The following is a 13,228-nucleotide window of genomic DNA, read 5'->3' as shown; positions in this document are numbered from 1 at the left end:
CAGCAGGGAAGTTGACCCTCGCTATTTATCGCGATATCTGCTCCCAAGCTGACAAGTGGTGGCACTTTGAGGAGCACTGACATGGAAACAAATAAATGTTTTTTATTTGAGAGCACCTATCATGAGCTCCGCTGCTAACAGCGGGACAGGTTGACTTAAGCAGAGTAATGGACCTGCCAGCCTTTTCCCCTGTGTTCCTGATGGAAACCTCTCAACCCTTAGCTACAAACTCCATTTCCCGAAGAAGCCGCTTTCATTTAGACCCCGACACTGACATAAGAGGCAGACAGAAAGAAATAGGAGCACGTTTTGCCTCGAATGCTAATGGCTTCAGTTCATACAGCTTCTCAAAGTGAGCTTCTTTTTGTTGCCAGAAGACAGTGATGTGATTTATTGGCCAGGCCTGAGGTACGGTTATGAAGCAGAGTAACAGTGACACAGATAATCGGATTTGTTAGTGTGGTCCATTAAATACAGAGCCACCTTCTTCTGCCACAGGCCTCTGTGTATAGGTGCACTAACAATTTATGTTGCTTCAAAATAATTGCTCTGCAGACAGTGTGCACTGGAGACTTCTTTCTTGCTCCGATAATTTGATTGCAGATGCACAGTGTGTTCAAACAATCCTCCCACACTCAATATAAATATGTATGGTCTCTAGGCATTGAATAGAGAAATCATTGATTTTATATTCTGCCAGAGGCCATACCACCCTGACACGAGGGCTTTCCTCGTATTCCCTATGTGATCTGCTGAGCATGTAAACTTTTCATTAATTTTGCCTGCATTTGCTATTTATCAGTGCATGGTGGGACGTCTTATTTTCATGTCTGTTGTGTTCTGTTGAATTTCAGACTAGCAAATTCAAACCAACTGCATGATGACGAATGTGATATTAAAATGAGAGCTGAACCAAAACAGAAGAAATATATTAGTGGTGTTTCATTCCTAAATGAATCAATGAATCAGTGAATCAGTAAATGAATCAGTTCAACAAATGATTCAATGACCCATTCATAAAGCTGGTTAACTTAGGGTGCTTCTCAAATGCAAGGACGCATCCTTTTAAGGCTGTATATCTAGGCTGTCATGTCATAAAGGATGTCTCAATTTGAAGGATCCTTAGCTGCCAGTCTTAATTTTGCATCCTTCATTCGTTCTGTATTGAATGATGCATCAGGTGTATCATCTGCATCCTTCACTCGTCCACAATCTTTTGATTTGAATCTTTTCAGACTCCAATTCCCAAAATGTAATTAGCTGAAAAAAAGAAACAACACTGGGGTTGTTTGATTATATGAGGTTATGAGAGACAACACTAGGATTCAGCATTCAATTTAAGAAGCACCCTTAGATTGTTTCCTAAATTAAGCGTTTTGTATTAATCAGTTGAAGAAATGATTCACATTGTTTCGCCACCTGCTGGTTTAATGATGTAACCTGCAGAAGCCAAAAGTTATGGACCACTAATACACTCGTGTCTGGGATGCCCTTCGGCCAAGGACTACAACTGAAAACAGGAAACCTAAATAACTTTAAAGAAAGATAGCATGAGCACATTTTCAAGCAAAATATTTTATAAGACATCTGTCTGTTGGGATTCAAAAATAAAACAGTATATTAACAGTTAAAAGAGAAGAGAATATTTGAACTTGTCTTTAACCCTTTAACTGCCTGCTCAACCAAATGGTTGATTTGTCACTTTATGGTAAACGTAGAAAAGCTAAGCTAATGTTTTCAGATAATCCTTTCTGCTGTCAGAATGTACTATTTGCTGAGAAATAAAACTTTCTGATCATTCATTATAGTTCATATTTTCTGATTTCCATAGTATGTGTATGAATTCCGGTACTTTTGCCATAAAGTGACATATCAACCATTTGGTAGAGGCCAATATTATAAAAATTATGGGACGTGTTGAAAAAAATACATTGAGTGTGGTAACTAATGACATAAGGAGATAAGAAATGAAAACAAAAAATTTTTCAAATGCTTTTTTCTTGGTGGGGCAGTTAAAGGTTTAATCACTTGATTTATGCATAACAATTCATTTATATATAAGTGCTGTTTAAGTGTACAAAGAATTGTCTGGGCCAGATATTGGTGTCTCAGCAGATATTGCAACTTAATGGCTGAAATCTTACAACTGCACGGCTCTGATTGTCACATAATCCTTTTTCAGCGTTCACACCAATTCAAGCAAATGTCTTCTCTTAAAGAACAAGAGACATCCATATGAAGGAACTGCATCGTTAACCTGGCACACTGGTACAACTATCCGGAAAAAAAAAAAAACACATTAAGCCATGTTCAATCTTGGAAAGGTATTGCTGACAGATATGGCTACAGTATTGGTTCAACTTTAATTGTGAAATGGAGCAACATTCTGCGTGTAGCCTACTCGTCTCCTGGTTTCTTTGCTTCTATCAGCTCCTTTAATAGTATGTCACGCTTTTACTAGAAGTCGAACAGTGAGAAGCTCCTCTTTGAACAGCAGATAAAAGCAGGCCAAAAATGGTTTGTTGTTACACCCGTAGACACGGAAAAACATCCAAACGCGCTGCCAATTCTCGTAAAAGCCGATGTTTATGTCATGGAGGCTGTGTAAAAATGACCAGCGCAACAACATCCACAGTCCCAACGTGATTGATATACTTAAATCGGCATTGACAGACATTTATGATGAATCTGGAAAGGTTTATTGTAAAGTTATAGACCGGATAGTTTAAAATGAAGTCCATTTCATGTATTTTACATTACTGTTTTCGTTTTTTAGACGGCATATACATTTGTTTGCAAGTCGGAAGGTTTTGACGTCCTTCTTCATCTGTTGTGAAAGCAGTGCTGGCATTCTTCTGACAACTGTGTTGACATTTACAGCAACGCCAACGTTGTTAACTATCAGCAGGCAACATTACAGCTAGATGCTCTTTGTAAAAAATCAGCTAATGGGAGGTTGAGAGGGCTTTTTCCCCCCTCACCCTTTGTTTTATAAAATCTGGAGAACTTGAAAAAGGAAAGAAATAAACTTTTCATGCAGATAATAACCAGCCTATGACATTAGCTGCATTAAAATACACTCCTGACAGACACTAGCTAATGTCATGATTTAATTTAGAGAGTTCTCGTGTAAATTCCTCTGAGACGTGGAGAACAGAGACCCAAATACCAAAATATCAGCTGAGATAAAAGGAAAAAACAGACCCAATTCCAGAAGCATCCCTCTGAGGGTTAAGTGTGCAGCCTCTCAATTTGGATCTCAAAGACTTGTCCCACCGGGAACGATATTACTCCCGCGCATGATTTCCGCTAATGAGCTTGTATTGTTTCAGACGCCACCTTGGATAAAGTTGTGCGCCTTTGGAAAACCATTCTCCGCTCTTTGTTGTTTTGACACGGTCGTCCTTTAATTTGTTTACGTTCTAGTTATCACAATGAAAGATAAATTAACAGGACTTTAGGGAAATTTCAATAAGTTAGGAAACATTCTCTGGAAATGCACGTGTCAAAAACGTACTCAAGTGGCACGTCAAACATTTGCCGAGATTGATGGGGCGGAGCTAAGCTTATTTGTCACATGTGATGAGGAAGGTGTTAATTGTCAGATCACTGTCAGTTAAATGAATGAAATCATTTAGCACAAAGAGGTTGCATGGTAATGTCACATTAACATGGAGTAAAGCCTCACCGCACTGATCATTAATTAGTCTGGCCTGTCTCACAGAGGAGGGAGCAGCACCATCCAGCATTAGGATCCTGTCTGTATAGTTTAGCACTAATGAGCCTTTTATGTGCACGACCGAAGAAATGGACTATATCTCACATCCAGTCCTATTGTGTCTGCAATAACCTTTGAATTACATGGTGCTCAGATGCCGCAACAACACACTTCTCGTTACACTGTTGTTTACTGCAGTGCAATGTAGTAAAATCACAGTCGGATTTGAAAACATTTATTATATGTAGGTTGAGTCGCAACTTTGTACTTGCAGACTTACAGTATAGTTCAGCAGTAACCTTTATTTGGAGACTTGGATCATGCGCCTGTCAGCGAGAATGACCATCAAAATATGCATGTCCCCTTTGAGTCAACTGTGGTTAGAATTCAGCGCCATCAACTGGTAAAACCTGGAACAACAGGATGTGATGCTTTAATATGTAAATAGAAAACCCAGTGATGTAATGCATATATAAAAAAAAAAAATATGAAGTGCTTTTTAGCTCACAGATAAGAATACAATAAAAAATGAAACTAAATTCTTAGACACTTGAAGACTATTCTGACAATGGATGAACCTTCTCACGTACAAGTATTCTTCAGTGGTCTTCAAGAATATGTTTCCATTACATAAAATACAAGACAAGCAGGGAACATTGGAGAGAATTAATACAATTTATACTATTAATTAGACTATTCTAATTAATAGAGTCTTAAATAAGACATTTGCATGATCAATCATCATGCCAACACACCCGGAAGAGGAATTAGTTGCCACACACATCTTAAGAGAAAATGGTTTATGAAATAAATTGTGTTAGGGTAACTGAATATTGATTAAGTTCTTTAAAAAATGGTCAACTGATACAGATGTTTGACTAATGAATTTATTCACATATAAACTGTTCTGTGATTTTCTTACTAAAGTATTCACATCTCTCTGCTGCATCGATCACATTACCTGAGGATTGCACCCCCAAACTCATCCAATCCAGTTAACTATAACCTAATTATTAGGCTACTCAGATGAACAGTCATTTGGGTAGGTTGGATATCTCTTGTCCTACACTGCTATCACTGTAAGGGGAAAAAGTAAGGAGAATGGGGAAATAAAGCAAAGCAAAAAGAAAAAAAAGAAACCTTAATGCTATAGCACACATACATAAGCAATTGGAGTGCATACCATCTATCATTCTAATACTGTAAACAACATATTATACAATATTGATAATACTACCAACAACAATACAATTTGCTCACCAGCTCTCAAAGAGACGAGGGGGGTCATTTATCTGCCTGTTTTCCCAGAAGTCTTCTGCACTATATACATGTTCATTCAAACTGTTGGTGGAAAAAGTTCCAAAATAGAATTTTTTTCGTCCCTATTTTGAATTCACATGCTTTTACATATGCGAGTCAGTCTTTGGAGAAATACAGCAGACGCACTAACATGGACAGGAACAGAGATGTATAAAAATATCTAAAACCTTACAAAATGTATTCTCACTCATCGTCAGAGCCTGTCAATGTTCAGTATGTGGAAATGTATCGGTAACCAGCGCGCGACTGATATGTTTAAATGTCAGCTCTTTGAGATATTCACTCATAAAAAGGGACCACCAACAACCAGGCTTTAGTGTGATAAAATAATAGTAATAAATAAATAAAAAAAACACAAGCATATGTATTTTTAATATATAACTGGAATATCCTCTTCTTTGAAAAAAGAAAATATAGACATCTCAATTGAAGCATTTCTCATAATCCGATGTTCTCACATCCTCAGCGGTTTCACAACCATCTCTGTTTTCCTTCGTTCCTGATGATGAACCCTCATGTCAGTTGCCATGGAAACAAGACCAGATGAATGGCTTGTCTTTTCATGGTGAGATGTGAGTTTGTCAGAAGTGCAGAAGAGTCAGGACAATCCCCCCCCCCTACACCCCGCCACCACCACCCCCTTACCTAGAAGGCATATGGGTGAGCTACGCTTTTGTCTGAAAAATACAGAAATAACTACAAGCCCACTATGCAGTGTTCTTAGTAGCATTGTCGTTTAACCTTTCCATGTAATTTCGGAGCTCTTTGGAGTCCCCAAGTTCTATGTCTGGGCATACCCATTTGATGTCGTTCTGACCAATGAGAAGCGGGCTAATGGATGGGCAGCCATTGCTGGGCTTGCTATGGCTGAAAGTGGTGAACTTGACCCGTTTCCTTTTGGTAGTGGGTGAGTTTATGGACTCGCTCTTGTGATCTCTCCCAGCACACCCTGAGTCAGAGGCAGACCTATGGACCTGGCCTTGAATGCTCTTCTGAGAGGAAAGGCCATTGAGGAGCTGACTACCCTCCTCCAGTCCCAGCCCGGAGTCCATGGTGCCACCCAGCTCCTCTTGGTCCAGACACAAACCTGCCTGACTTTCTAAAAGCTCAGTTTCATGGCCTAACCAAACCCAGTCGTGGGCATGAGCCATGGTCTCCTGGCCCTCCACTGGGAGCTGCTTGTTGCGATACTTGAGGGCGTAGGAGACGCAATTGATTAGGAATACCAGGATGGCCAAGCAGAAGACACCTAGCAGGGCGTACATGCCTATTTCCAGGTCTGTAAGCCCATGGCGAGTCTGCAGCAGATCATCCTCCATGTTACGTCCAGGTGGAAGGTCTGCTCGAGCTGGGAATTCGGAGAAATCCATTGGAATATCACCAGCTGAGAGCCTGTCACCATTTGTTTTCCCTGTAATGGAGGTTTTGATGGTGGTAGCGCCTCGGTTCATGATTCCTGCCTCCATGTCTGAGATCGAACCGCCGTAGTATGGAGCATTGGGTCTGTATCTCCTGTCGCTCGAGCTGTTTCCTGTTTCTTCATCACGGCTAAATTTCACGTGGACATTTGCACTGCCTCCGGCCAGAACTGTGCGCCGCTTGGTTTTCTGGCATGATTCAGGGCCATACATTTCCAAACGCACCAACATGCCTTGACCTTCACCCTTAGCCACCACCACTGGCCATCTCCAGTTGGTGCTTTTCTTCACTGTCACCACCTGGTCATCCAACGAGGTGGCCGTAAGGACAAAATGCGCAGGGTTATAGAGGTCAAGAGGGGTCATGGAGCCATCGCTGAACTGAAGCCAAGCACTGACAAGGGACTCCTGAAAGGAAAACACAACATGAACAGATGCTCTCAGATAATGCAAATTTTCTTTCATCAAGTATATGCAGGATTCTTAGCCCCATAGCAGGACCGTTCAAAAGCTTTAAAAGTCCCCAAAACCACATTTCAAAGAGAGCAGACGCACTGATCAGCGGGAGATTCAACCAATCTGCCCATTTTATGTCTATCAACGGTGACAAGAGAGAAAACCCCTGCCGATGTAAAGGATTGGTGAAATCAGACTAATCAGAAAGGGTTTTAAATGTGAGATGACTCAGAATAAGTGGGCATCCCTGAGCAGCGTGATCCACTATCAAACCGCAGCTACTCATCAACATGCAGTCCATGTCAAATGACTTTGTCCATAATGACCGTGATTACAGTGATTGCACCTGCACATGGATAAAACAGCCCTACATTTCTGAGAAACGGACATGGAAGTATGCAAAACTGTGACCTGAGAACCAAAATACAATTCGCAATTTAACTGCATGAGGCTGAAATTTTCAATGAGATCTCGCAGTGGACGGGCTATCCTGTTCACTACACATAAAAAAATAAAAAATGGATTGGCCATAGAAAAAAATATGATTGATTATATTAATTAAACATTAACTTAATATGAACGAAATTTATAATAATAATAATAATAATAATAATAAACAAATAATGTTGAAAAATATGTATTATTTTAATTTATAACAAAAAACTACAGAAAATAATAATACAATATATAATATATAATTTAAAACAACAACAACAACAACATGAACAACAACTGTATTAAAAATTATAACTATAACATACATATTTTTATTGATTGTGAAGAGTTTAATTAGACTACCAGATTAGCACTGCGTATTGTCTCCTGTGTGGTAGCCGTGGCCACAATGGCCCTGTTGCTTCCTGGGCTGAGTTGAAGGTTCAAGGAAAGGCCAGAAACCAGCTGCACGCCCAGCTCTGTAATACTGACTCTGTCATCCAGAACCCGGATCATCCTCTCACCCAGAACAGAGTCTGACAACGGGGACATCACCTGGATAAGAATGCAGACAGATATGCTTCTGTTACATAACACTGTAAAACAACTGAAAATTCTCTCCCACTTCCTCATACAAACTTAGTGACATGAAAAAAAAAATGAGTAGGCTACATGCAATGTCAAAAATCGAAATGACAGCTGTCCGCCCTCGGGCATATCTGACACACAGGCAAGGAAATGACTTCGATATGAACTGTGATGAGTAGACTTCCTATCTGGATCAATTAATAGCAAAGCAGCCACCTCCATATTTCCAAATTCATTATGTTATAATGAAGTGTCAGAAGCCGTTTACTTCCTGTCTGTAAGTGGAACTTCTACTTTCACCAGTGTGCATGGCCCACACTTGCTTCTAACCATCCTTTGCACACTGTCTTGAAGTCCACAGCCAACACTTTTTCCACTTTAAAATGAAGCCATGTTAACGTAAAGAAACAATTCCTATTCTATTTTTATATTCTGCTCTCATTTCGGGCGCATTTTAAATTGCCATTTGAATTGAGAGATTTATTAATTCGAAATAAAATAAGAATAAGCAAGGGGAGCCTCGGGCTTTACCCAATATTGCATAAGATGCTGCCCCAGGGCTCCACTTTTTATAAATAGATCTATAAAACAGAGGTTTGTGCTAGCTACAGTACTTCACATTTTTCTTCCAAATAGTCTACTTTGTTTTGGAAACCACACATATTTTCCCTCTTCTAATTCCAAGTAATTAGTCATTCAATTTAGTTTTAATGAACTGCAAAACAGGTGGGCCTCTTTGGAAATGTAATAGCGAGTTCGGTTCTGATAGCAAAGTGGACGATTGGTAATTTTGCGGTGGTTAAGTGCTGGGTTTTTGATTTCAGGGATCCCGATTTATAAAGCAGAACTGCTTTTCAGACTCGTATTCCATCCCGCCATTACTGAGCTTTTTATCTGATTTAAATTTTTAGCAAATTGATCAAATCGAAGTGCTCTCCACCTGTTGCTCTGGCGTATATTATTGCTGTCAAATAGCACTCTAATGGCACTTTCAACTTGAGTAGGTGTATTTATGTGTGGACGTGTAGTTGACATGTAAGAAATAATGTGTGATTTTCACAGACTGACCCTTAATTAGTAGGTCTTCGTAAAGGAAATTATTGTTTGTCATAAGAGCTGTGAGATGTGCAGACAGACACATGCTGAGATAGAGCAGAGTGAGAGATGGTGTGCTGTCTAGTTCTCGTCTGACAACGTACACGTGTCACATCACAACTCGGACTGATACACCTCTCATCCGCACAGTGAAATAGACAAATGACAGCCAGGATTTTCCAAAGAAAACAAGGACATCCTCGCATTTTATTCATGCAGTATAAACACAAGGGAACTGCAGCTTAGTCAGCTGTAACTGTCAGTTTTGTTCCTGACAAAATGGGCAGCTCTGGTTGTGGTGTGTTGAGGAAATTGCATAATATTATAGAACAATGAATCATGGAAAAAGTTTTTATAATGCTGGAAATCCATAGATTTAGTAGATTATTGTATTAATGCAGCCGTGGTCTTAATTTTCTGTGGAGATATTCACACAAAATTTTTTAATAGTACATCACGTCATTTTTAGACATAATCAAACATGCATTCTTCCAGTTTCTCACCTGAACCTTGGTGATGCCAGTGTTCAGACCGATGAGGACCTGTTCTCCTGACAGCTTGGCCACGCGTTCATCCGCCACTCTTAAAGAGTCTCTCACCAACTCTGTCACGTCCACCTGCCAGTCACTGCCCAAGAGGAAATCTGGCTGGCCCTGCCATTCCTCTGGCTCAGCCTCAAAGTGTGTGAGCACACGGACGGTGGAGCTCTGGTACTGTGGACCACAGCTGCGATCCTTCTTGGCTCCTTCAACCCCAGCATCCTCTCCAGACCTGCAGTAAAAATAGCAACCAATACCAAGTGTTAACTAAAAAAAAAAATATATTATTCAAAATAAAAATAGAACAAAATGGGTGTGAGAAATAATATTTCTAGGTAAAATCTAATTTATTTTACATTTTTTATTTTCAAAGATTCAAATACATTTTTTGATTTTTTTTAATTATATGTATATATGCACACTCAAAAAAATGTGAAATTAGATCGACAATAAAGAAAAGTTAAAAAAATTAAATATTATATTATATTCTATAAAAAATAAACCCATTAAAATATTTTTATTTATTTATTTGAAATTATAATGGGATGAACATTCTGCTTGACACTCAAAGCAAGAAGAAAAGACAAAAAAAAAAAAAAACTGTGAAACATTTGTTGGCTGAAAAGCATTTTCTATTCTATTCTATTCAATTCTATTCTAAGTCCCTTAGTATTTATTGGACTGCTCAGAATTTTTTTTATGAAGGAATTATTTTTAATTATATATATATATATATATATATATATATATATATATATATATATATATATATATATATATAAACAAAATCAGTGTGAAAATATGGTTTAAAGCAAAGATAAGCCATAAAAAAAATAATAAACTTGTACTTTAAAGAAGAATTTGGCTGACAAATTCAAGTAGAAATGACAAAATAATTGTGAAAAAATTAAATGGTTGAAAAAATGTAATGGTACCAAAGACTTTTGGTAGACTTTTCTATTATTTTTAATGAGTCGAAGTCATCCAAAATAACAAACAACAGCAGTGGCAGGTTAACATGGTGGCTTTGACCAGAGGGGAGGTCACGCTTCGCTAGACTTTTCCTCAACAACGCTTGACCGACGGTAGAAACAGCATGACATTTACAGAACGCAGGTGTATAAACAGGACCGGCGGCACTCAGCTGAGGAATGTCAGGTCACAGGAGGTCTCAGGTTTAATGAGACTTACAACTCAAACGCATGTTTCCCCACTTTCAAAATACTACCTGAGAAAGACACGGCCTCAGACCAAGGGCACATACAGTATGATACAGCAAGTGTGCAAATTTAAGACTCATCAAGTACCACATTTTTATGAATATAACTCACCAGCCGACCAATATCTTAAAGGAACAGCTCACCCATAAATAACAATTAAGTCAAAATGTACTCTCATATATTTAATCTAGGATTTCCAGGTATCAGTAAGAATCAAAAAGGGAGTTTTTACAGTGAAAGCATAGAAGAATCGTGCAAAAAAACACGCTTTTCTTATTGTGAAGAACATTATTATAGTCAATACAACTTTTCCACTACAAAAAAAAAAGTTTCCATGGATGATCGTCTGGAGCTTATTTCCTGCAGAACTCTATGTGGCAACACATATTTTGGAATATTTATCATCATAAGTCATCAAATGATTATATTAGGAACAAAACAATGACATAACAGATAACAGAGACTCAAACAAGATGCTATGAGCAACAAAAAGACTTGTTTGACACTAGAATCATGACAGCATAAGGAGACCATTCTGAGAATCAGTCTTTCCTCATTTAAGTAGACAGGAACTGTATTTGCATGTCTATTGCATGTAAACTTCCAGCAAAGGAAAGAGCTGCCAGGGGGCGTTATGAAAATGCCCGCTGCATGAACTTGCCTCAAAGGATTTTGCTTATATGCAAGATTCTTTTTTAAAATGCAGTTACATGGCATTTTCTCAATTCACTTTTTTCGATTGCAAGAGGAGGTCTGGTCGTACTGTGATAATGGAGTAGCGATCATTGTGCAACCCACACATCTGCTTGCTGACCACCACACATTACTGATGACCAAACAACTTAATAGTATAACCACACTTATTCCTCAGCCTCATCTTTGCCTTGCAAATTCTCCACCGCTCATTCCATCTGTCATCCATTTCTCACTTATCATGCATGAGTCAATCCGGCGGGATTGTTTCTGGTGGAAGAGTAATTAAAAATTATCTTGTGGGTATCCGCAGTGTATGGCAGCATTAACCTGCGTGTTGTCTGGTGCTGGTGCGTCAGAGGCAGGTGTGCCTGAAGACCACCCAGCGGTAATTAAAAAGTCAGCGTCCGCATCCTCCCTTCACCTCCGTCATGCGTTCCAGAGGGAGCTCAGCTACACGTCTGCTGTTACCCAAGAACGACAGAGCATGAAAACGGCTGAGGAGAGCGTTGATAAAGACAGGACAGGCTGACACCGGGCCAGCTCGAGCATCATCGGTGCTGTGAAGTACTAAGAGACTTTTTACAGTAATCTTTGCGTTCTCAAATCACTAGCAGAACCATATTGCATAACGGGTGGGCTGTGCAGGAAGTTTTCTCCTCAGCTAAAGATTATGAAACTTGACAGAACACAGTTTCCTGGCTCTTTTCATCTCAATTAAAATTTATAGAAGTTGTGTAATTATAACTCTCAAAAATGCAGGGCTGCAGGTGATACACACAATCAGCAATAACACACTTTTCCACACTTTACTCTCCTCTTTAGGGTACGGTATAGTATAGTATAAGAAATAATAGCATCTAACGTCACTGATGTGTAAATGTGGGCAGCCATGCATTCAAATAAATAATAAATGTTCAAATAAATTCAGCTATTTAACATCAGAAATTTCTGGGGAGGGGTTTGAAAGTTACAATACGTTTCAATAGCACAATGAACCTTTCTCAAATGATCAAGGTCAAATGTGAAAGAGAAATGTGAAACAAAAACGGGGCTAACCTCTGGTTGGTAGTATCTACAGGAACTTTCCAGCTCCTGATCTGGCTGAGCTCCGGATCGGACATCTCGATCTGCAGGGGGAGTCGAGGCATCCATACGCTCACCTCCAGCTGAGCACTGAGGTAACTGTAGGTGAAGTTCACCATCATCCTCACTCTCCCACGTGTCTCCTTGCCATTGACGTACACATAATCGCACCTTTCGGACACCTGAGAGGCAGGGATACAAATCAGACAGCAGACAAACAAAGCATTCAAGCAACACTGTATTCAAAGCAGCACTAAATGAAAGAAAATTGCAGCCCTGGCCAAGGTATCAGCCTACGTTTTGCTCCAATTTCCTGGCGATGATTTCAAATTTTGAAAGCACAAAAAAAAGGAGGCCTCTTTTTGTGCTAATCAGCGCAATATGTGAAAAACAGTTTGGCCTTTGTGTTTTTTTTGTGCCGCTGTTATTCGCTTTCATTCTGAGCTTTAATGAGGAAGATGAGAGATTGGATGGGCTTTGACTGGCCTGTCCAAGTATTTATTTCTGACTACAGTCAGAAGGAGAGTAGTTGCTGTTGATAATGAGAGTGTTTGGATGTCTATATTTCTCAGACTAAGAAGCTAAGCAGATGGAGGGATAGAAGAAAACTGAAAAAAATGGCCTTTTATTGCAGCAAGTAATTCATTTGTAGAACATCTA

At 39.2% G+C, this 13,228-nt stretch overlaps 1 protein-coding gene across 1 annotated transcript in view; it reads right to left on the bottom strand.

Annotated features, from left to right (window-relative positions):
- Positions 1 to 5,695: 5,695 nt before the first annotated feature.
- The window catches only part of LOC113064194 (transmembrane protein 132C-like), a 102,715-nt gene continuing 95,182 nt past the window's right edge, over positions 5,696 to 13,228 (bottom strand). The window contains exons 6-9 of the mRNA XM_026234826.1: positions 12,542 to 12,750; positions 9,534 to 9,801; positions 7,711 to 7,902; positions 5,696 to 6,864 (exon numbers count right to left, since the gene is read on the bottom strand). Of these exons, the coding sequence (XP_026090611.1) occupies positions 5,746 to 6,864; positions 7,711 to 7,902; positions 9,534 to 9,801; positions 12,542 to 12,750 (1,788 nt within the window). The 3' untranslated portion in view covers positions 5,696 to 5,745. The remainder of the gene's footprint in view (positions 6,865 to 7,710; positions 7,903 to 9,533; positions 9,802 to 12,541; positions 12,751 to 13,228) is intronic.

Source organism: Carassius auratus, chromosome 46 (assembly GCF_003368295.1).
Source record: "Carassius auratus strain Wakin chromosome 46, ASM336829v1, whole genome shotgun sequence".
Taxonomy (NCBI): domain Eukaryota; kingdom Metazoa; phylum Chordata; class Actinopteri; order Cypriniformes; family Cyprinidae; genus Carassius; species Carassius auratus.
The sequence above is the reverse complement of the archived record's forward strand: the minus strand, read 5'-3'. Positions and strand labels throughout refer to the sequence as shown.